This window comes from Colias philodice, chromosome 28, assembly GCF_061535455.1.
Source record: "Colias philodice isolate Cphi_HAF_F1 chromosome 28, ilColPhil1 Martin Lab GWU primary, whole genome shotgun sequence".
Classification (NCBI taxonomy): Eukaryota; Metazoa; Arthropoda; class Insecta; order Lepidoptera; family Pieridae; genus Colias; species Colias philodice.
This window is the reverse complement of record NC_143113.1, coordinates 2,830,841-2,853,175: the sequence shown is the minus strand read 5'-3', so window position 1 is coordinate 2,853,175 and position 22,335 is coordinate 2,830,841. Positions and strand designations below refer to the sequence as shown.

At 35.0% G+C, this 22,335-nt stretch overlaps 1 protein-coding gene and 1 long non-coding RNA gene across 3 annotated transcripts in view; one reads left to right on the top strand and one right to left on the bottom strand.

Annotated features, from left to right (window-relative positions):
* LOC149476246 (uncharacterized) overlaps positions 1-22,335 on the top strand; it is a 134,028-nt gene that overhangs the window by 101,296 nt on the left and 10,397 nt on the right. The gene's annotated exons all lie outside the window — the stretch shown is intronic.
* The window catches only part of Rbcn-3B (WD repeat-containing protein Rbcn-3B), a 128,084-nt gene continuing 109,901 nt past the window's right edge, over positions 4,153-22,335 (bottom strand). Inside the window, exons 20-33 of one of the 2 annotated variants that reach the window (XM_089712117.1) lie at positions 14,480-14,646; positions 13,738-13,901; positions 13,182-13,328; positions 12,518-12,660; positions 11,990-12,101; positions 11,506-11,632; positions 10,677-10,836; positions 10,316-10,372; positions 9,475-9,660; positions 8,831-8,957; positions 7,747-7,924; positions 6,847-6,973; positions 5,835-6,005; positions 4,153-4,945 (exon numbers count right to left, since the gene is read on the bottom strand). In XM_089712117.1, the coding sequence (XP_089568243.1) occupies positions 4,773-4,945; positions 5,835-6,005; positions 6,847-6,973; positions 7,747-7,924; positions 8,831-8,957; positions 9,475-9,660; positions 10,316-10,372; positions 10,677-10,836; positions 11,506-11,632; positions 11,990-12,101; positions 12,518-12,660; positions 13,182-13,328; positions 13,738-13,901; positions 14,480-14,646 (2,039 nt within the window). In that variant the 3' untranslated portion in view covers positions 4,153-4,772. The remainder of the gene's footprint in view (positions 4,946-5,834; positions 6,006-6,846; positions 6,974-7,746; positions 7,925-8,830; positions 8,958-9,474; positions 9,661-10,315; positions 10,373-10,676; positions 10,837-11,505; positions 11,633-11,989; positions 12,102-12,517; positions 12,661-13,181; positions 13,329-13,737; positions 13,902-14,479; positions 14,647-22,335) is intronic. The other variant, XM_089712118.1, reaches the window with a different exon arrangement.

Genomic DNA, 22,335 nt, shown 5'->3' with positions numbered 1-22,335 from the left:
TCTAATTTACCGAAAAAACTATATCATTCACGACCCTTTTATTTTTTTATTTTTTATTGTATATTTTTTTTATTTTACATCCAACTTTGGGCGCGTGACTTTTGACTGACTTCTTTCGCCCGCGGCTTATCCTATGCTTAGCTGTTATGACCAAACTTTTTGTAAAATTAGGACGGAGATGATAATTTCAAGATTTTATGTGAAAAATATAAATATGATTGTTTAAAATGTGTTTTATTGCCTTTATTACACTCTGAGTAAGTATCAGGTACCTACATACATAAATTGTAAATATTTTTTAAACCTAGGTTTGATGATAAGTACACTGCACTACTATATTCCTGCTTCATACAATCAGCTTGATTCTAATGTACCTACTAAATTTATTAACATTCCTTAATTGCAGTATCCATAAAACATTTTTCCTAACTTTCTCTCTAACACGTCCTCATAAAAAAGAGTTTACACAAAAATACGCATCTACAGTTTACGTATATTCTAATCTATGGTTACCACAGCCTAAACCTAACCGCGGAATAAAAAAAATAACAGAGATGGTGTTGGCGCCCGACGCTCGCGTGCTGTAGAGCTCAAAAAATAACTTTTACCTGTTGAGTCGGCACTCGGCGTAAACAAAGGAGAAATGGTATTGGAGATTTGGGCCTGTTATTATTTTTATTGATCGCGAATTTTTCGTTCATTCATTTAGTATTCCATATATAAGTTAGATGTAAGTATGTATTTATAATTTCAGTCAGTTTAAGTCAAATAAAAATGATCAAGCAAATACAATAAAGTTATCACATGATATCATTATCATAATATTATTGTGTCCTCAAATATAATATAAATATTATCTACCTATATTGATATATTTGACACACAAAAACCGGCAAAAATCGCCTAATCTCTTCATCTTATCTACTTCAGTTGAATTCTAGAAGATCTATCAAATCCCGAAAAACTAATGAAGTGTTTTCATGAGTGGATATTTGAACGGGAAGTTGTAAGAATCAGAATATAACTTACCTTCAGAGTTAAGAACGAGATAAACTTCTATTATTTTCATGAAATTTATCATGCGAGAGTGCGATCCAGATAGATTTCAGGTTTTAGAAAATGTCTAAAAATACAGCAAAGCATCCAAGTTATTAGTACTTAGGTAGTGTGTGTTATGTATCATCATTCTGACTTTTAGTCTATATCTTGAATTATGTTTGAACAATAGCAGATTCAATTACATAATACATGTTAGTACCTAATCACTTTTTAAATAGACCTTTCTACTACAAACATACAATCATTAAAAAATTACCCACATAATTACCATCTATAGTTCTAAACCGAATTGCTCACGTCAAAAAGCCCGCCAAAAATCACAACTATTAATTAGATCGGTAATTATCTATACCGATGACGATATTTCCTGTCAAAGTTACAGTGGCGCCAACTTACAGCGTTCTGCCTGAGGGTCCGACTTTGAGGTTAGATTTTGTTTTAATAAAATAAGTATAATTACAGTCATTAAGATGCGTACGTATCTCAGAGGTTCAGCTTAATTGTTGGTGGCAACAAGCATATTTTTCAAAGTCAATCGGGAACTTCAAAGATTTATTTTAAACAATGAACTATATACACAATACTTATAACTTATAATATACACTTTACGTTTACATAACCTTTTGGCTTTTAACGTTTAGTAGGTAGGTATAGAAGCTACTGCTCATTACTTCATGTGGTAGGTGAGTTCTTATGAATGTAAATAAAGGCTACATTTCAAACTAGAGCTTTAGTTGGCAATAGTTTGAACAGTACTGCAATACATTTATTGATTTTATCGCTTTATGTAACATACAAACAAACATACAGTCGGGAAATTGTTTTTTCGCGCAAAGCCTATGAAAATAAAGTAAAGGCTTGGTAATGCTCATAGAAAACATCTAAATAACAGTGTCTTGTTATTTAGATTTCTATGGTAATGCTATGTTAGGAGGTTTTCAATCCGATTAATTTGGCTTGTCAGATCTATCGACTGGATGAACCGATTTTGATTCTTTTTTATTTGAAAGCTAGTTAGCACCTTGTGGTTGGTCCTATTTAAAAATTTATTATTTATCCAGTTTTGAAAATTTGAAAGCGTTAGATAAGTAGGTAAAGGTTTTTGTTGAAAATAATTATATTTATTAATATTATAATATCCACTATTGCATTAAAAACACATTTTTCAGCGACATCTTCAAAAATATTTAGGAACTATTGAAAAAAGTAGCACTCTCTCCATTCAACTAAGTTTTTATTAAAGCGCCATCTCTTATGAAATATAAGAACTAAATAAAGATTTGTTGTTGATAACAGCAATCCAAAGCTATTTATTGACGTAGTATAAACATTACTCAATAGATGGCGCTGTTATAAAAACTACTACAAGGCTATTTCTTTATCTTTCAAAAATTTAAAAAGCATTGAAATGGAATAAAGAATGTACAATATTATGATGTGATATTCATATATTGTATTTTAGACTATTAATATTTCTTTTCTATATGCAGTTTAGTTAAATAGACGAAATAACTTAAAATGACTCTAGTCTTATAATAAATTAGCAAAATTCAGTATATTTATAATACGTATGTGTGTGTGTGTATGTGATTTTAGCAAGAACAGAAAACAAACACGAAAAATTTGGGGTTACAAAATAAAACAACATTTCCGAAGAATACTTTATTTAACATCAATATAATATTTGATTTAACATACTTATAACAATAAAGAATGATTACAATTTCCAATACAATACAATAATTATTTCTAAACGATTTGCCAACTGGTAAAATTTCTTGATACAGGTACATAATATAATAAATTTGTTTATAAATACATGTAATCGAAGTTAATTTGAAAAATATTAATAAAATATCTCTGTGACAAGAAAAAGTCAAACTTAAAATTGAGTAAGCTTTTTAAGCAAGGCAGTCAAAGTTATAATAAAAAGCAAAAATCAAGAATTTATTTTAATTAAACATAACCAATTTATAAACAAAACGCCTAAAATAGTTTTAATTTCATGATTTTTTTTTATAACTTATCTATATATTTTTTAATCAAAATACATACAAAGTCGTATTTCATAATATTATAATACTGTTAAAAACAACGAAAACGCGTAACAATGTAAAATAATATAATATCATATCTAATTTAGATTTTTTAAACATACATACAGACAACAAATAATTAAAATAAGTTATAACAAAAATATTTTTTTTTTTATTTAAGCTAAATAATATTAGACCGGGAGATACTGACACAAAATTTCGAGTCATTTGTAACAAGGATGGCGGTTCTACAGGGGTCTTAGTACGCAATGACAAAAAGAAAAATGATGGTGTGAACGCTGGTACCGGTGGCTTAGTCGCGTGGGCGTTTGTCGAACTCGTCGGAAAAATAGCGAAAGTCAAACGATTTGTAACACAAAAATTTTAGAATTTACCGATAGCCCATAAAAAAGTAGTAGGCGGTAGTGTCATGCCATACTTTTCCGGTGTGACTTACAGCCCGCCATACCGACGCGAATGTGTTGATTTAAATAAAACAATCATTCAACCATTTGTACCAGGCTAACTTTTGCACAGGTAACTATCGTCGTGCAGCCATTTACGAAAATCGCCATGCCATACTTTTCGGACGATTCCAAATGGTCGCCATACCACCGAAAATCTGCAAAAAATTTTTATTTCGCCAAACTTTTTGTACCAGTATTGCATTTGGATTTTTGGAGAGTATTTGATAAAATGTGACCATTATTATATTTGCCATACTTCTAGTAGGGGGAAAAAGTGCTGTCATACTTGAAAACTTAATTTATTATTAATTTATATAAGTGAAGATTTCCAACACATAGATCTTTGAAATTTTGTATTTATATTTGTTGATCCTCAAACTTACAGGAAAAATAAGTGCCATACTGTTACAAATCGTTTGACTTTCGCTATTTTCCGACGAGTTCGACTAACGCCCACGCGACTAAGCCGCCGGTACCAGCGTTCACGCCATCGTTTTTCTTTTTATCATTGCGTACTTAGACCCCTGTAGAACCGCCATCCTGTTACAAATGACTCGAAATTTTGTGTCAGTATCTCCCGGTCTATATGTAGTAAGTATCACTTATTTACAATAATTGGAATGAAAAGATAGCAAAAGAAAGACAGATATAAGAATTAAGATTTTAAAAAAGATATAAGATAAATATAGCGAAGTAACTATATTTAATGCAAGCAAAGCTGTAGTCAAGAACATAGTATCTCTATATATAAAAATGAATCCCTATTTCTCTTGGTCACGGCATCACGCGTGAACGGGTGGACCGATTTCGATAATTCTTTTTTTTATAATATTCCTTGAAGTACGTGGATGGTTCTTATGGAGAGAAATTGTAAATATATACCACGGGATAGCAGCGATATATTTTTAGGATGCACATAGTTAGGTTACAAACGCCCATCTTTCTTCAATATTTCATATACTACGGGTACATTAAATACACCTTTCCGACATTTAAGATTTCAGGGTACTGTCCTACTAATATTATAAATGCGAAAGTTTGTGAGGATAGATGTATATGTGTATGTTTGTTACTCTTTCACGCAAATACTACAGAACCGATTACAATGAAATTTAGCACACATATAGTATCTTGGATTAACATTTAGGATAGGTTTTACCGGAAATTCCACGGGATCGGGAACTATGCGGCTTTTTCAAAGAAAAGCTATTTATATATTGAACCTAGTTTCCGAACCATCAGCCAGCATGAGTGTAACGGAACGTGAGGAACTCCACACGAGTCTTGCAAGTCGCGCCGGGTTCAGTCTCGCTACGTCCGCCATTGGTGCTGTACTGTAGCATTTTACACAACGCGTTTGTGCCGCGCCGAGACCGAACATGCCTGGAAAATTTATATGTAATTAACTTACTACAATTACAATTGCTTGGGCCTGAAATATAAGATGAAAAAAACATTAATGGAAGATTTCAATTAAACAATTTTTTTATTTATTCATACTTTATTTCTCTGAAATAACTTAACTGGGAACTTAATCTAATTATAAATTAAAACAAATGGCGGTCTTATCGCTAAATAACGATTACTTCCATTATTATTATGTGCAGTAAAGAGCAGATTTCTAAAGACCAGCACCGTTGTTGGCGTGGTATTTATTTTATTTATTCATTTATTTAACACGTCAATAAAGCTGTACACACAGGAAACCTTACAACAAGCATTCCATTCATTTGTAATTTATATTTGTCTGTAAACTTTGGCAAAGTATCGATTGACACTCCCATACGCGGTGGTATATCTTGGTCAGCTTGTCCAGCATGATCCTTCTAGGCTAATAAAGGTTTTTCAATTTCAATTATCTACTATATAAAAATAAGTCGGGTTTTCCTTCCTGACGCTATAACTCCAGAACGCACGAACCGCTTTCCACGGTTTTGCATTCGTTGGAAAGGTCTCGGGCTCCGTGAGGTTTGTAGCAAAGAAAAGGTGTCTCTGGTGGCGAAACGGAGTTCGCCCGGTTTGCTAGTCCTACTACTATTATAAAGGTGAAAGTTTGTATGGATGTATGGATGTTTGTTACTCTTTCACGCAAATACTACTGAACCGATTACAATGAAATTTAGCACACATATAGAGGGCAGCGTGGATTAACACAAAGGATAAGTTTTATCCCGGAAATCCCACGGGAACGGGAACTATGCGGGTTTTTCTTTGAAAACGCGGGCAAAGCCGCGGGCGGAAAACTAGTGTTCTATAATAAACTTAAACTAACCGGCACTAGTCTGCCAGAAAGACAGTCGATTATCCGCAGTAGCGTACGACACGAGATATCGCCCGTCGGGACTAAACGCGCACGCAGTCACTGGCCCAGCGTGCGCAGTTAGCGACTGGCATCTACCAGCACGTAGCTCGTAGATAGCCAGCTGGCCCGTGTGACTGCCCACTGGGGAGTAATAATAATATTATTTATTTAACTATATTTATTTAGTATTTTAATTAATTAAGTATAATTATTATCAAGTAAGTATATATTGTAATATTTAAACATTTTTTTTTAATAACCTTACACTGTAGTTTGAGCAATAAATACATCCCCTGTCATAAATCAGTGTATTGCACTGAGCGGCAGGCCTATTGTGGCATACATATATTTAAGTTAGATTAAAGTTTCTTGTTTCATTTTATTTGTATCTTTTTATGTATCCATAATAAACGTAGTTCATTTCATTTCATAATATGCATTAAGAAACAGTAACATTAGTTAGACAGAAAAAAAACAAAAATAGGTTCATAAACAGCGAAAGTATCCGCGAACACGCATAGAAATAACGGTTAACCACCCTTCATTTAGCACCAATGAAAATACAGTTTCGCTAGTTAATTTACGCAAAAATTGGAAAAGAATCAGTTTATTGTCAGAAATAAGAGTTTATCGCAAGTAAGTAATTGTTAAACAATCTATAGATAGGATTTTTATTACAATTTATTTCTCATAGCTTCTATCTCTTTGCACAGCTTGGCCCGCGTGGTCAAAAGAAAGGATCATGAGAATAATGTGTAAAAGTAGCCAAATAAAAATATATCCTAGCCACCTTACTATCTACAGGCACAAAAATTATACAGGAAAATTGCTCAATTTCAACGTGAAATACACAAACATTTATATAAAACCATTAGCTACAAACAAAAATAATAATTAAATTTACAGAATTAAGACGGACAAAACACCATATTTTTTTTTATAAACCATAAATAAAACTATAATTATTTAAAAACCGTCGAACCTGCGATCCTTCTGGTAGCCGGGCAGTGCGACACTTGATTGTATCTACATATCGCCGGGAACACTTCGTTCAGTCCTTTGCTCTTGAGGTGTGATTGGTCCACGCAGTGCAGGATTATGTCCATCACCTGGAGATAAAAATAATATGGTTAGATTATGTATTTATTTTTATAACTAGTGGATACAATGAAGTTTATAAAGAACTAGCATCTTCCTTCGTAGTAGTGATTTCTCTAAGAATATAAAAAGGTAACTAGCATAACTAAATATGGTGGAGTTTACTTCATTCCTGAATATGGTCACTGAATCAAGCAAATGACTCTTTATACAATATATTATGTACATAATATTCATTCGAATTAATTCCAACCAGTGAAGCCACTTGATTAGTTGCGAATGTCAGGTAATCCCATAACGTTTGGTTTTGGTGTGTTAACCCTATTCTCCATATAGCTAACCATTTCAAGGAATTTAAAGACCCAAAGTCTAGTATAGGCTTTTTTGTTATCACACCTCGCTCTGAATCGCGCAAGCGAAATGTTTTGGCTACAGAGCATATATTCAACTTTCCGACATCATCCATCGGGGCCAACGGCCAGTCGAGTAGACTGGTAGTGGATCCTCCCTTTTTCGATGGAAGAATTCCACCTTCTTTCCTCCACATTTTTGTAGCACGATCTACAAACGGGCCGCGCTATGTATCCCCCCCTTTTTTTAATGGGGAAATCTTGCATAGATACCCACGGCCTCCGGGGAAGAGGTTATGTCGGATTCCTACCGACCAAAACCCCACTGTGTTCCGTCAAGCCGCATCAACGACGGGGCCACGGGTATGTGTAGAATTCATCCGTGACCCCATCAGCGGCAGCTATGTATCCCCCCTGTGGACCCCCCCGCTCACCTCCACAAGCAGCTCAGCGACCTCCGCGTGCATTCTATCGATAAGCAGCTCGATACCACGCAGCACCTCAGCTCTGCCCCGCTGCAGCGCCAGAGCAGCAGGCGCGGGAGCAGCACCGGCGGCTGCTGCTGCACAGCGGGCCACTTCGCGAGCCATTGTTGTTATGAATGCCGCCGGTCTGTATTAATAAATAATAAATAAATATATCAGGACAATTTTCACACACGGTACAATCTGACCCCATACTAAGCTTTCGCTTGTGTTATGGAAACCAGATGGCTGATAAACATCCATACTAATATTATAAACGCGAAAGTAACTCTGTCTGTCTGTCTGTTACTCAATCACGCCTTAACAACTGAACCAATTTGCATGAAATTTGGTATAGAGATATTTTGATACCCGAGAAAGGACATAGGCTACTTTTTACCCCGGGATAGTTTTTATCCCGGAAATCCCCCGGGAACGGGAACTATGCGGGTTTTTCTTTGACTACGCGGGCGAAGCCGCGGGTGGAAAGCTAGTAAAAAATATGTTGCTCTAGTGGCACAATCCAGGGAGGAAACAGGGAACTACGTTTGTATGGAAAAACGGTTCTTTTGTTTGCTCTTAAAATATTTTGGTATTAAAGTCGTTGGTGGGTGCCAAGTATAAAGTTTAAAACAAATAAGACCAAATAAATCAAATCAACAAGGAATCGTTTGTTCCCAATGGGAATGAAATATGCACCCCTTTGAATATCATCCATAATTTATATAATAATATTGAAGTGCCTGTTTGTTTGTATAATTTCCGCTTTTTACTTAGCTAATTATGACACGGTATATATACCAAAATAGAATTAGAATCTGTATAAAACTTCATTGTATCTCAGTGACCGTACCCATTTAGACTGCTTAGTATTTACCGAGCCTTCTTTTTTCCTCTTAATGTGGGCAGTAGTAGTAAACGCTTTTGCTTTAACCCATTGAGCCCCGAACGGCCCGATCGGGCCACGACACAATAGATTTTCTATTGTGTCTGTGATTCCGGGGCCTAAGTTATTAAGTTGAGTACTAATAAAAGTAATATAAAAGACAATTACCTAGCCGTAGCGATCAGCGTGAGGGCATGCCTTGCTGTTCTGCACGAATCAGCTTGTGCTGTTAACGGCAGCCCATATGTCATGGAGGGCACTAACTTGTCCGCGTCTGAACACATTTCTAGCAGACCTGGAATAATCCATACTTATATTATAAATGCGAAAGTAACTCTGTCTGTCTGTCTGTTACTCCACTACGCCTTAACTACTGAACCAATTTGCATGAAATTTGGTATGTAGATATTTTGATACCTGAGAAAGGACATAGGCTACCTTTTATTGCGAAATATGTACCACGGGCGAAGCCGGGGCGGATCACTAGTTATTAATAAATTTAATAATATTAGAATCAATAACACATTTTTTGTTTGTTAAATTTTATTAAACTTTGTTTACCGTTTTTCGATCGTATCTATTTCCAGTTCCACAGGATTCTGGGGGGACCTATACTTGGTCCAATTTAATTCACACAAGGGGTTCCACAGGGACCTATACTGGGTCCAATTTAATTCACACAAGGGGTTCCACAGGGACCTATACTAGGTCCAATTTAATTTACACAAGGAGTTCCACAGGGACCTATACTTGGTCCACTAATTTCCTAGTAAAATAGTTTTTTGCCCACTTTTTTTAGTTATTTTACTTACCCAATAGCACATGACTAACATCCAGATACGGTTCCCAAACCGCGAACCCACGACCCAGCAGATCAACTGCCGCACGGCGCAGTGGTGTGTGCGCCGGGAGGCGAGGAGACCCGGGCGCTAACAGTAGGTGTGTTAGTGCTAACGCTGTTAGACGAGCTAAGTTGTTCGAGGAACTTAGCGTGAAGCCTGGAAATGGGAATTATGATATTAAGTTTGAAAAAATAATGATATTTAGTTTTATATAGTACTAGCTATTGCCCGCAGCTTCGCCTGCGTGGAATAGATAAATTTTCATGGTACAAACTTTCATCTCCTATTTCATCTCCTTGGGGGATGAATTTTCTAAAATCCTTTCTTAGGGGACGCCTACGTTATGACATCTACCTGCATGCCAAATTTCAGCCCGATACGTCCAGTGGTTTGGGCTGTGCGTTGATAGATCACTATATCAGTCACCTTTGAGTTTTATATATATAGATAGATTAAAATGCTTTATAAAAGAAACATATATAAAGCACTAGCAAACCGGGCGAACTCCGTTTCGCCACCAGAGACACCTTTTCTTTGCTATAAACCTCACGGAGCCCGAGACCTTTCCAACGAATGCAAAACCGTGGAAATCGGTTCGTGCGTTCTGGAGTTATAGCGTCAGGAAGGAAAACCCGACTTATTTTTATATAGTAGATATAAAAATTCACGACGCGGGATTCGGACCCGCGTCAACTACTCTTTCAGTTTTATGTACCTAAATTGTAATGTATTGTTATTACATTCAATGTATGTTTTGGTTTAACTGGATGGGCTTTTTTAATACGATGTTCTACTTCTATTAATGACATACCTTCAACAATAGAGCCTTTTCTACTGTCACCGTCTTTGCGTCTCTTGTTACCACCGCCTATAATTAATTATTGTTTATTAGATTATTCATATAATTAATTTAACAATTAGCGTTAGCGTTAGTGTTAGTATTAGTATAAGTGTTAATGTTAACGTTAATGTAAATGTAAATGTAAATGTAAATGTAAATGTAAATGTAAATGTAAATGTAAATGTAAATGTAAATGTAAATGTAAATGTAAATGTAAATGTAAATGTTAGTGTTAGCGTTAATGTTAGTATTAGTGTAAGTGTTAATGTTAATCAGACCGTGTAAATTATCCTGAAATATTTATTTTTTTAATAAATTAATATGTATTTACTTTCACTAGTGATGTCCTGTCCGAACTCCGCGCCGATAACTCCCAACAGCACTACGGCTGTAGTTTGTTTCCTCTTTAGTTCCGCGATAGAAGATGGCTTCCGCACAATCTCTTCCTCTTCCTCTTCGAACTCTTCGTCTTGCTGTAAGAGTTGGTTATTCTAGATAGAGATAAAATTTATATGTATTATGGAGCTAATTTACTTTTATGTGCCAATATTTTAAATAAATAAATATTACGTCATATTATAATGGTGCGGAGGATGTTATAAGCCGTTTTATTTATTTTATTTTCAGACACATTTCTCTCTATGGTCACACTCACATAGAAAATTTACCAATTTTTGGTCATTTATAAAATCAATCACAAAATTTTTATTTTAATCAAAAAAAATGTTTTGATTAGGTCATAATCCAACATAATATCAATTATTTTTTTATTGTTAGACGTAACTTTTGATTTAATATTTTTGTGGATGAATAGTTGTCAATATTTCCTGTCAGAACAAGCTTAGCTGTCAAATACTATAAATTGCCGCATTCCTTTGACTCGTGGCGCATTCGTACGGATCGTGCCTAGGGTCGGCTAGGAGGGGCTCGGACTTTGTTTATACGACGTTCGACCCAACTACCCTCACTTTGTTAATAGTCGTTGATTAGCTGTGATTTGTTATCATCTGCCTACCTACTACAATTAGGCAGTTGTGTAGAATCGCAGTACATTATATTACATTCAAAATAATATTTAACTCAGCGTCGTGTGTAATTTCTAACATTATAATTATTTTAACAATATTACTCTGTTACCAATGCTCTATACAAATTCTTACATCTCTGGCCAATTTCTCCGCGGGTTCCTTTGCCGCGGCCTGTGGGTTGATACTCTCCGTGTGCGTGTATAAAGGCAAATATTGCGCCCAATTATCGACCAACGACTTGCGCCCTTTCGGTCCTAGCCTGAAATATTATTTTAAATTTGTAAGTGTTTGTCATAAAGAAACAATTAACTTACTTTGCAATATACACATGGGTGGTTCTTCTTCTCTTTTTTCAGGTAAGTAATTATTTTTTATTCGTATCATATTGTTATTGTTAATTATTGTTTTTTTGAGAAATGTGAAATTTTACGCTATACGACACCCACATGTTTGTTTAAAAATTTACTTAATTTTGATTAAATTTTGCATAGAATATGTTGTGACGGCAATTAATATTTTCTTTTTCCACTTCCCCATTTCCAGGGAAAAAGAACTTTCACTACAACATATTTTTAATATTTTTCTGCCAATATATTTGGGACTACATTTCTCTCACCTGGCAAGTTCAGCAAGCAGCAGCGCCTGAGCAGCGTCTCGTACTTCGAGACAGTGGTGTTGCCATCTACGTGCCAACATTTCAACTTGTGGACGCTTGAAGTTTTTGGCTCCTGGTAATTTTAAGAAATTATTTGCCACCTTTTTTTACTTTTAGAACTCGTCTTAAAGTTTCTCCTTGGTTTCTTGTTTGACAGGTTTCTAGCACAAAGATTTATTTATTAAATTAGACTTCTTTTGGGAGCTATATGTACAGATGTAAAATGGTAAATTTTAATCTACATTTATAATGAAGTTCATGAAATCTTTGTGTACAAAAGAGTAGTATAGATAGAAAAATGAAAATAATTTTCAGAGGAATTTGCATGTCTTTGATATAAAAAAAACAATCCTTGAAACGAATATATCAAACCAAAATTTGAGCACTATAAATGGATAACATCTGCATCTTAGACAACTTGACATATTTAATACTTGTAACCACAATATAATATACGATTTATTAAAAAAAATGTTTCCTCTCACTTACCAGCCGCCACCACCTTATCGGGCAGCAACACGCAATGCAGCGTAGCCAGTAAGGACCAGCCTTGTTTGATGTGCGCCTGCTGTGCCGCCAACTGTTCCTCCCTTTCTTCATCACCACCCCATGATGATGTACGGGTTGTAGGACTAAAAATAAAAGAATTTACTTATCTTAGACATACTGATCACCTAATTGAAATCCTCTACGACCTTTTCGCAGAACTACCAAAAACTAAAATGACGCAAAATTTTAATATAAATCGTCAAGCTGTTTTTGAGAAGTTTTTTTACAAACTAGACTTTTATGTGCATAGATGCATCTTATGAAATGAGAGGGAAGATTATTGATTAAAGAAATATAAGAATTGGCTTTTCATTTAAATATGTCCAAAACAAGAAAAACAGTTACATTTCAAGAAGCATCTATGAAGACGAAGAAGATGATACAAACGCAGCTAAGACTGCTAATAGTGGCCAAAATTCAAGGGTACATACCCTTTTTAGGCTTTTAACTTGGAAATACTTGTTGTATTGAGGCGGTGTAAAACACTTCTAGTTTATTGAGGAAATTCAAGGGGTAAATATAAATTTTAGGCTACTAACTAGAAAGTTGTATTGCTGGTGTAAATAGGTCCTAATTTTCCAAGGAATATCTGTCCAAAACTTACCGATGCATGCGTCTATTAACCTCTTGCTCCGGCACGAAGCTAGCGTTGCTCATCGACATTAGCGTATTTGCTAACGCCACTATGGAGAGCAAGTGATTAGTGGTAAGAGTTGTGCTTAACTCCCAGTGCAGTTTCGATGTGAATAGGCTGAAAATGGAATTGGGCATGGTTAAAAACTGAAATTAGGTAGGGCAGGCATTGTTAAAATTTCCCAGAAGGCCCGTAGGCATGCAGGAGCATTCTCCACCTTAAAAAGGCATTGTTCAACTCAAACTTATATCTCTTCAAGTAAACTCCATTAGAAGTGCACTACATAGAATTGAATTGAATCGTCACATTACATAGATGTATTGACCTCCTGATCCAAATGCAGTTCCTACTGAGAAGAGCCGGCCAAATTATCTGTAGAAGCTATATTTGAAAGTAAGAAAGAAAATAAATTTATTGCCAAACAATATTACATACAAAATCTTAAAAAAATCTTCTAAAATTTCTTAAATCTTCTAAACAATGTCTATCTATGTCCATGTCTATGTGTCTATCTGCCCACACTCACCGCGTGAACCGCTCCTGTCGCACCAACTCCGGCGGCAGGTTGGACGCAAGTAACGCCGCGTCCTCCGGCACCGGGCCGAATGTGTCCAGCCAGCCGCCGAGCCACGTGGGTAGTTGGACCGACATGTGCCCGTGGCGGGACACCACGCCGAAACATACTGGCACCTATTACGGTTGGGGTAGGGTTGTACAACTTTGAATAGCTAGATATATGAAAGATAAGGTACTTCATATTAATCATGAAGCAAACGGGCAATAATTAGGGTATCATTGAAATACTTCAAAATCTATATCGCACAAGAAGAGAAGGAAGATACAGTAACTATTTTTACATTTATGGTTTTATTTATCAAGATAGTTCGCAAATCATCGTATCATCGTAATAATTGTTATAGTAGCATTGAAATACTTTAAAGTCGAGATCATGTAGAGAAGATGGAACATAGTAGTAGTAATTGTGGTAGCATTATAATCCTAAAAGAAGTCCAGATTAAATAGGAAGAGAAGGAAGATTAGGTACTTCTTCAGGTAACTAAATGCATGCATGTAGCATTGAAACATTTTAAATGTCGAGATCATGACGTACATAGATAGTGGAAAAGAAGAAAGATTAAGTAGGTACTTGCGAGGCCCTGATCCAGATCACATGCGTGCAACAAAAACATGAGGATCTGCTACTTCTCCATCATTTACAACGACATTTGCACAACAATCTATTCAATTAACATGTCCACTAAACTTACCATTGGCCTCAAGAGACCCAGCTTCGACTCGCACACCCTATCAAGGTCCGGGTCCAGGCCCCACGCGTGCAACAGAGACATGAGGATCTGCGCAATCTCCATCGTGTGCGGTGGTTCTGCCAGCGAGATGTCGCGCGGACGCCGCCTCTTCTGCTCATTTTGTTCCTCTGTAACAAGATGATAGCATTTAATATCTATGATTCTTTAAGATGCATTAGTCTTATAATAAGGATTATAGGATTATTATTTATTATTTCTCATTAGTCTTCTTATTGGCCCTGCCTTCCAAGCCAGAGGTCGTGGGTTCGATTCCCACACGGGGCAAATATTTATGTGATGAACATAGATGTTTGCTCGGTGTCTGGGTGTTAATTATCTATATAAGTATTTATTTAAAATTATTACATATATAATTTTTAGCAGCCATCTAGTTTCCATAACACAAGCGAAAGCTTAGTATGGGATCAGATCGTGCGGTGTGTGAAAATTGTCCTGAAATATTTATTTATTTTATTTATTTAATAATTAAATATGGGCTGTGGCACATGGCAGAATTATAAACCAAACCTTCATAAAAGATGCAGAATTGAAACATATGATAATATCATTACTTTATTAATTGAATGATTTATTTATGAAATCTTTATTCAATATTATAGTAATCAATTTGCATGCTGAAGTATTCAATATTTGTTTTAATTAACTTATAACATTTTATTCTAAATGTTTAGCATTAACGCCATTTTCGGTCGAGCTTGTGTTTTCTTCTGCACTTACGTAATAGTTGAAATTTTTTGTTTATTTTCAAATACTAAATAATATTATTATAGATGCGAAAGTGTGTTCGTTTGTCTCTCTTTCACGTCACAATTGAGTGATTATTGTAGCTTATGTTGGTTAGGCGCCTAGAGTGTTACGACCTACTTTTTACGGCGGTTCACCGCACATTTCATTTCTATGGGAATTTTCAATTGGAATTGCGATCATAATGAGTTAAATTTCATGCTTTAAGTACGGAATAGAAAAAAACTTTATATTTAATTTCTTTTAACCATTTCTAGTTTTGCGTAAAACGCAATCAAATTAAAAAGCAACATTATCGTCATATTGCAAAACGTTCCCACAGCTGTTATGACAGACGATTGGACAATCAAAGCGTGTACATACACACGTAAATAATTAAAATAATTGTGAGACCCCTGTCCTGTGTGACCTTGCTTGTTAAATGGCGAAACTCGCGGTGATAAACTCGTATTACGAGATTAGAAACAATTATTTGTACTTGTAGGTATATTTATTTATTACAAGCGACTACGTTAGGCGAGTTGTTTCATTAGGATTTTTTATTGATAGTTTGATCCTATTGGTCGTAGCGTGATGTTATATGCCTTCACTTTAAATGACAACAGCTATCCAGTACTAAAATATATTTGACTAGCTATGCCCTGCGGTTTTACCCGCAGTACTCCGCTCCTGTTGGTCTTAGCGTGATGATATGCCTTTCTCGATAAATGGGCTAACTAACACCGAAATATTTTTTCAAATCGGACCAGTGGTTCCTGATATTAGCGCGTTCAAACAAAAAAACTCTTCAGCTTTATAATATTAGTATAGATTAGTATAGATTACAAGTGACTACGTTGGGAGAGTTGTTTAGACGTGATTTTTCACTTATAATACCACAAGAGCTTCAAAATTATCGGGTATTTTCCGATAGGTTCGTTGCAAACAAATGAAGGAGTCAAGTTTTTAGTCAAGGTTAAAAAATCACGAGCGCGAAGCGCGAGTGATTTTTCCTGAAAAACTTGACGACTTTATTTGTTTGCAGGGAACCTTGAGGGAAATGCCAGATAATTTTGAAGCTCGTGTGGTATTCGGGAGATTATTTTTCCGTCCCAAATGTCGGCCAATAATTTCACAATTGAATTGAACCTGTCAGTTTGACGTCAACGACCAGAGAAAATTTTCAAAAAATTATCAATATAATACCATGTAGGTTGTACCACGTGACGTCGAATGGTGCAATTCTATTGGTCGATATTTGGGTCGGAAAAATAATCATTAGTATTTTTCATTGATGCTCTTATCTTATTGGCCGTAGCGTGATGTTATACCGCCTTCACTTTAAATGACAACTATCCTGTACTAAAATTTTTTGATTTCATTGTCTTTAGAGTTTCTTTAATAGATATTTCCGCTCTTTTGCTTTTAAGTAGTGCGTGCTTATGCGTTATTCGTGTGTGCTTCCCGTAGCTCTATTTCTATTCATCAAAGTCAGAGTAGGAATATTCAAACATACCTACTTAATACTTTAATAGCCTTTCAAAATCATAACATTTTCAAGGATTTTCTGTAGTGATAATTAAAAAAAAATAGAATAACATGCTATCTTGACAGTGTCTCCAAACCAGTCTGCAACTTGACCAATTTTTATGTAATTTTCTGTGCATTTTCGATAGATATAGGTCAATAGCTATCCTATATACATATACCCCTAACTGTGTCCAGAGCATCTGCAGCTGATATTCTTATAAATATAACAATCTCATAATCACAATTAACCGAGTTATAAAATCATTTCCTGACAGCGAGACATTTACCCCGCAAACTAGATTAGACCTCAAGGCTGAGCCACACCCTGCAAGCGTTGTGAAACTTGCATTATAGCATTGTTAGTCACTTGACCATCAGTGGCCATTTGATTCGAATGTACTGTCTATATTAATTTTTGAAGTGAAACTTCTTTAGGCTCGTCGAGAGTAAAAATGATCGTGATCCCGTCATGGTAATACCGTCATGTCATGGAGTAGCGCGACGAATTTTGTATCTTTTAAGCTTGTCAAAGAAGTTTCAATTTTGACATGTGTGCTCGGCACTCACGCTCTTATTTTTTTATTATACTAGCTTTAGTCCGAATTAGCTAGCGTACAAATTGTAAACCTAAATAATTTTCGAATACATACAACAAATTTCATTAAAATCGGTAAAGTCGTTTAGCAGTGACAGCCGCACGCACTAATAAATACATAAATTATTAATATAGTGTGCGTCTATTTGTCTTTAGATTATGACTGATCGGTATTAAATATATACCTAGGTGACTTCTTGCAAAACGATAGTATTATTTTGTTAATATGGTGAAAACAAATATGAAAAAATTTCATCAACTATTACATAAGACACAATTTATATTATGAAAAAGGACCATTCAAGAAAAGTCATAGGATAAAAGTTGTTTTGTTGTTATATTTTCTTATTCCTTTTTTGTTATTTAAATAGATGCAAGTCTAATCTTTTATCTGAATAAATATTTTTTGAATTTAAATCAAATATAACATTTCCGAATTGTATAAACCGTACATAAATTATAATTGAATCCGGATGTAAAACAACCTTCATTGAAGGAACCACTATCTAAAAATATGTTAATTCTTATTCCGTAAACATTAATTTTGTACATACAAAATCAATATTCATTATTGCATCTAATAAATTAAAAACAAAAAAAACAAAAAGGCGGGAAAGATCGACCTCACTAATTAAAAGCACAGATAAAACAAACACGGAAGGAATACTTACAGATAAAAAATAAAAATCCATAGACATTAATAGACTTTGGCCTCTCAAATAAAAATATTTTAATAACGGTAATTAAAAATCAGATACGATTAGAGTTAAACACACACGAACACGTTTTTCCTTGCTTTTTGCCGCCAAAATATTTAGCTTTGACCTACAAGTTACGGGTCTGTGAACATTGGAATGCATAGTTTTGTTTCTTTTTTTTGTAATGTCTTGGTGGTCTATGGTATTGAAGGGTATTGACTCTTTGGTTAATCACTTCTTTTATATCAGTCTATGGGACCGATCATATTTTTACAAAAAATCGTTTGTTTGTGGAGTCATGTTCTATTTATGCACGTATAAGCACAAATATAGGTCAGTGGCGCTTAATTCACTGTTTTGTGACAATTCTCGTTTTATTTATTAATTTATTATAACATACGTAATAATATAAGTAAATCACAAATTTAAGCTTAATTGGACCTTATTAAAAATAAAAAAACGAGACAGCTAAGAGTTTAATATCCGAAGTATGATATTCGGTAAATAAATTTAAGCATAAAACATTAATTTAAAAAAATGTGTGCGTGTACTAACACACGTAAGAAGTGAAACTTCTTTATGACCTTATTTTTCAAAAAATAATTTACTAGATGCAACTTTACAGAAATACGTCGAATCACGCGTGGTAGGGATAAGAAAAAGATGGCGCGTAACGGAAAAATGTCACGCGTTACGAAAAAATGTTACACTTATTGTTTTCCAACCCCGATAATGAAGTTTCACTTGAATAAGAATAAACCCCTAAGATTAAGTACATTATTCATACACAATAATTTTATTTTTAATTACTACTGCATTAAAACACTTAGTCAAACACAAGTAAAAAAATAGTACAATTACATGAATAAAACATTTAAAAAAATGTGACGTCCCGTGTCCCCTAGTGGGGTAAGGGGCAGATGCATTATGCGTACATCTGTTTCACTGATCGATTTTCTTTAGGGACAAGTAGGTGATCAAGATTCTGTGTCCTGCCAGACCGAGACATTTTTTTTGGACCCCTCGGTTCTACGCCACGTCTTGGTACGTCAACCACTATACCAAGGAGGCGGTCAAATGAATAATGAATAAATCATTAATGAAGGTAAAAACTAAATGTTAGGGCGCTTGTGCACTACAAGTAATTTTACTGTCCGGCATTCCGATTTTTTACGGTCCGGTATAGCACGCCATTAATCTAAATGCTAGCTTGTCCACTATACGTAATTTTACTGTCCGACATTTCACTTTTCCCTATTCCGGATGGTTTTTTGTGTCTACGAGTCGCTGTACATATAATTGTTTTCGAATGCCCACTTGCTTGGATTTTACTCTTTTTACAGCATATGCCAATTGAAAGCAAGCTCTTGTTTTACTTCCTTTTAGCTGGCAATGTGATTTGAAAAGTCGGTATTGTTATTTTTATATACATTGACCTATAATAATTATTATCTAAGTAAGTGTTGTTAAGTTAAAGTTCAAGTGGGAATAGCTTTAGCTCCTCGTCACCGATTAAAATAAATAAGTGAAACACACATTTTAAATCTCTTACGGAACTTTACTTTTTATAGAATAATATATCTTACGAAGTAATATAATATATTTTCATCTTCTATATTTTTTACTCGTTTCTTGTAAAATGCAAAAAAAATATGATAGCATTCTACCGCCAAACTTCCTTGAACTGTACCGCACTGATCCGAGTAAAGACGGACAGGTGCACAAGCCAATTCATCGGATTTTTCATGCCAAACCGGACCGTAAAAAATCGGAATGCCGGACAGTAAAATTCCTTGTAGTGCACAAGCGCCCTTAATGCGACATTTCAGTAAGTTTACTTGGCTTTTGAATACCAGTGTCAATGGCATTAGTGATGTAATGCGTTTATCGATATCGATATCGATCTTAATTAACATTACGTAATGACGTTATTGAAATAAATTGAATACGATAAAAAGCTCAGAGACTAATTGCGCTTTAATAAAAGTCAGAGATAATTAAATTTATTTAAAACTGATAAAGGTTAATGTAAAAAAGAGCGTGTATGCCGAGCACATGTGTCAGAAGTGAAACCTTTTCTTTGGCAAGATTCAAAGATACCAAAATAGTCACCTTACTCCATGATTTTGAAATTTTACTCTCTACGCACCTAAAGCAGCTTAACTTCAAAAATTTGTAAATTATAATTAAACTAGCTTCCACGGTCCACCTGCGGCTTCACCCGCGTGGTGTTTTGATAAAAGGTACCCTATGTTCTTTCTCAGGGTCTAAAGATTGTTTGTGCCAAATTTCATCAATATCGGTTGAGAGGTTTCAGCGGGAAAGCGTAACAGACAGACAGAGTTACTTTCGCATTTATAATATTAGTAGGGATTGATTTTTACAAACTAAAGTTCGTAAAAAGTTATCGTCGAAAGGCTTCTCTTATTCAAAAAAGGCTATCTTAATCGTCTCAGTAAAAGCTATATATCTAGATAGCTATATAGATCTAGACATTTAGGGTGCACTCACACACATCAGTCACCGTCACGGCACCGATGACTGATCGGTGACGGTTTGTGTACGTATCCACAAACACCAGTCACCGTCATGTTGTCCGTCAGTCACGTCGCCGGTTTGACTGAATCATTGAACACATACATCAGGTTAGTCAGTGATTAGACGTGTGTCACGCTAGAGAACATGTAGCAATTATTGACGGTAGCACGACGCTGACTGAACTGAGACGTGACGGCACCGGGTGAGTGGGGATAAAAGTATGATACATGTATGGAAAGATTATTTGACGTGCCTGACCGGTGACGTCACTGATAGATTTCGTGCCGGCGACTGTCGTGTGGGAACAGAGTCATACTAGAACTATTGATACATATTTTTTTTTAATCCTGTCCGGTGACGTGCCGTGACGGTGACTGATGTGTGTGAGTGCACCCTTAGAGATACCTAATTAAACGTACTTAACCCGGCGTCATTGAGGTTGGGTCAAAATGACCCTGCTTGTTTATAATTTACAATATTTTTGTAATTATGTGCACGATTGTGCTGTTTTTTGTAGTAGCTGGAGCTAATAATGTAGATTAAACGTTTTCGAAGTGAAATCCTTTCGACGTCGAGTGTACTGGGAGCTACATGCGTGTATTTTCGAAAAAGGTAAATATGACCCATCCTCACAATTGATGTAACAATTTCGCGCCATGGCCAAGTTATCGATTTTTACTGTTGTGTATGATTTCTTGGTGTCTGCAAACATTTTTTTTGCTTGTTTCAGTGAATTTAATGTTTTTGTTTGTCCAACAGGTATTTATTATAAAATAGGTACTTTAAATGGATAGAATAGAAAATATCACGTATCATGGCGGGTTTAGACTCTTGTCTGACTCAGACTTACCTTATTATGATGATGAAGTAGAAGAAGAGTGCGGAGTGTGTTTCAAGCGGAGAAAAGCGAAAACCCGAATTCAATACCTTTTACAATAAAACTAAATATGGGGTTGACGTCGCTGATGATCTTTGCACCTCATATGATGTGAGTCGTAACTCCAAAAGTTGGCCCCTGGCAATTTTTATGCCATGTTGGACATACAGGAATTAATGCGCTTATAATACGTCGCATAAATAAAAACAAACCAAACGATAAGCGACGTAATTTTTTGAAAAACTTAGGGTCTTGCTCTGGTCTTAGAACATTTGAAAATTCGCCAGGAATTGATCGATAGCAATGACAAATGGGCAAAAGAATCAGAAAATTTATTGGTGGATCATCAGAGAAGCCACCTGCATTTCCCGCAAAAGATGTTAAGTGTGTCCGGAAATAAAAATAGTAAAAAAAAAATATTTTTGTCAAGCTTGCCCTAAATTTATTTGTCCTGAACGCATCATGGCTTTCTATATTGATTTCATTTACAACGAAGATTCTAATTAGCTTTGTTTAAGTTTTTTTCTAATATATTTAGACTTAAGTTTATAAAAATGCTATTAATAACCAAAATTACTGGTTATTAGCGTAGTAATGACATGAAAACGTAAGAGGTCTATATTTTGTTCCTATTTTTATGAGTTTATGTCAAAGTTGATTAAAGTGAATAAAACGTTGGTTAATTATTATTTTTATTTTATATTATCAAAACCAGAATACCTATAACCTATAATAATAAAACAGAAAACTAATTTTCTTAAAAAGTTTAAAAATAACAACTATAAAATATATGGGTAATATTGACCCACCTCAACGTTCGCGTATCTGTTTTCTA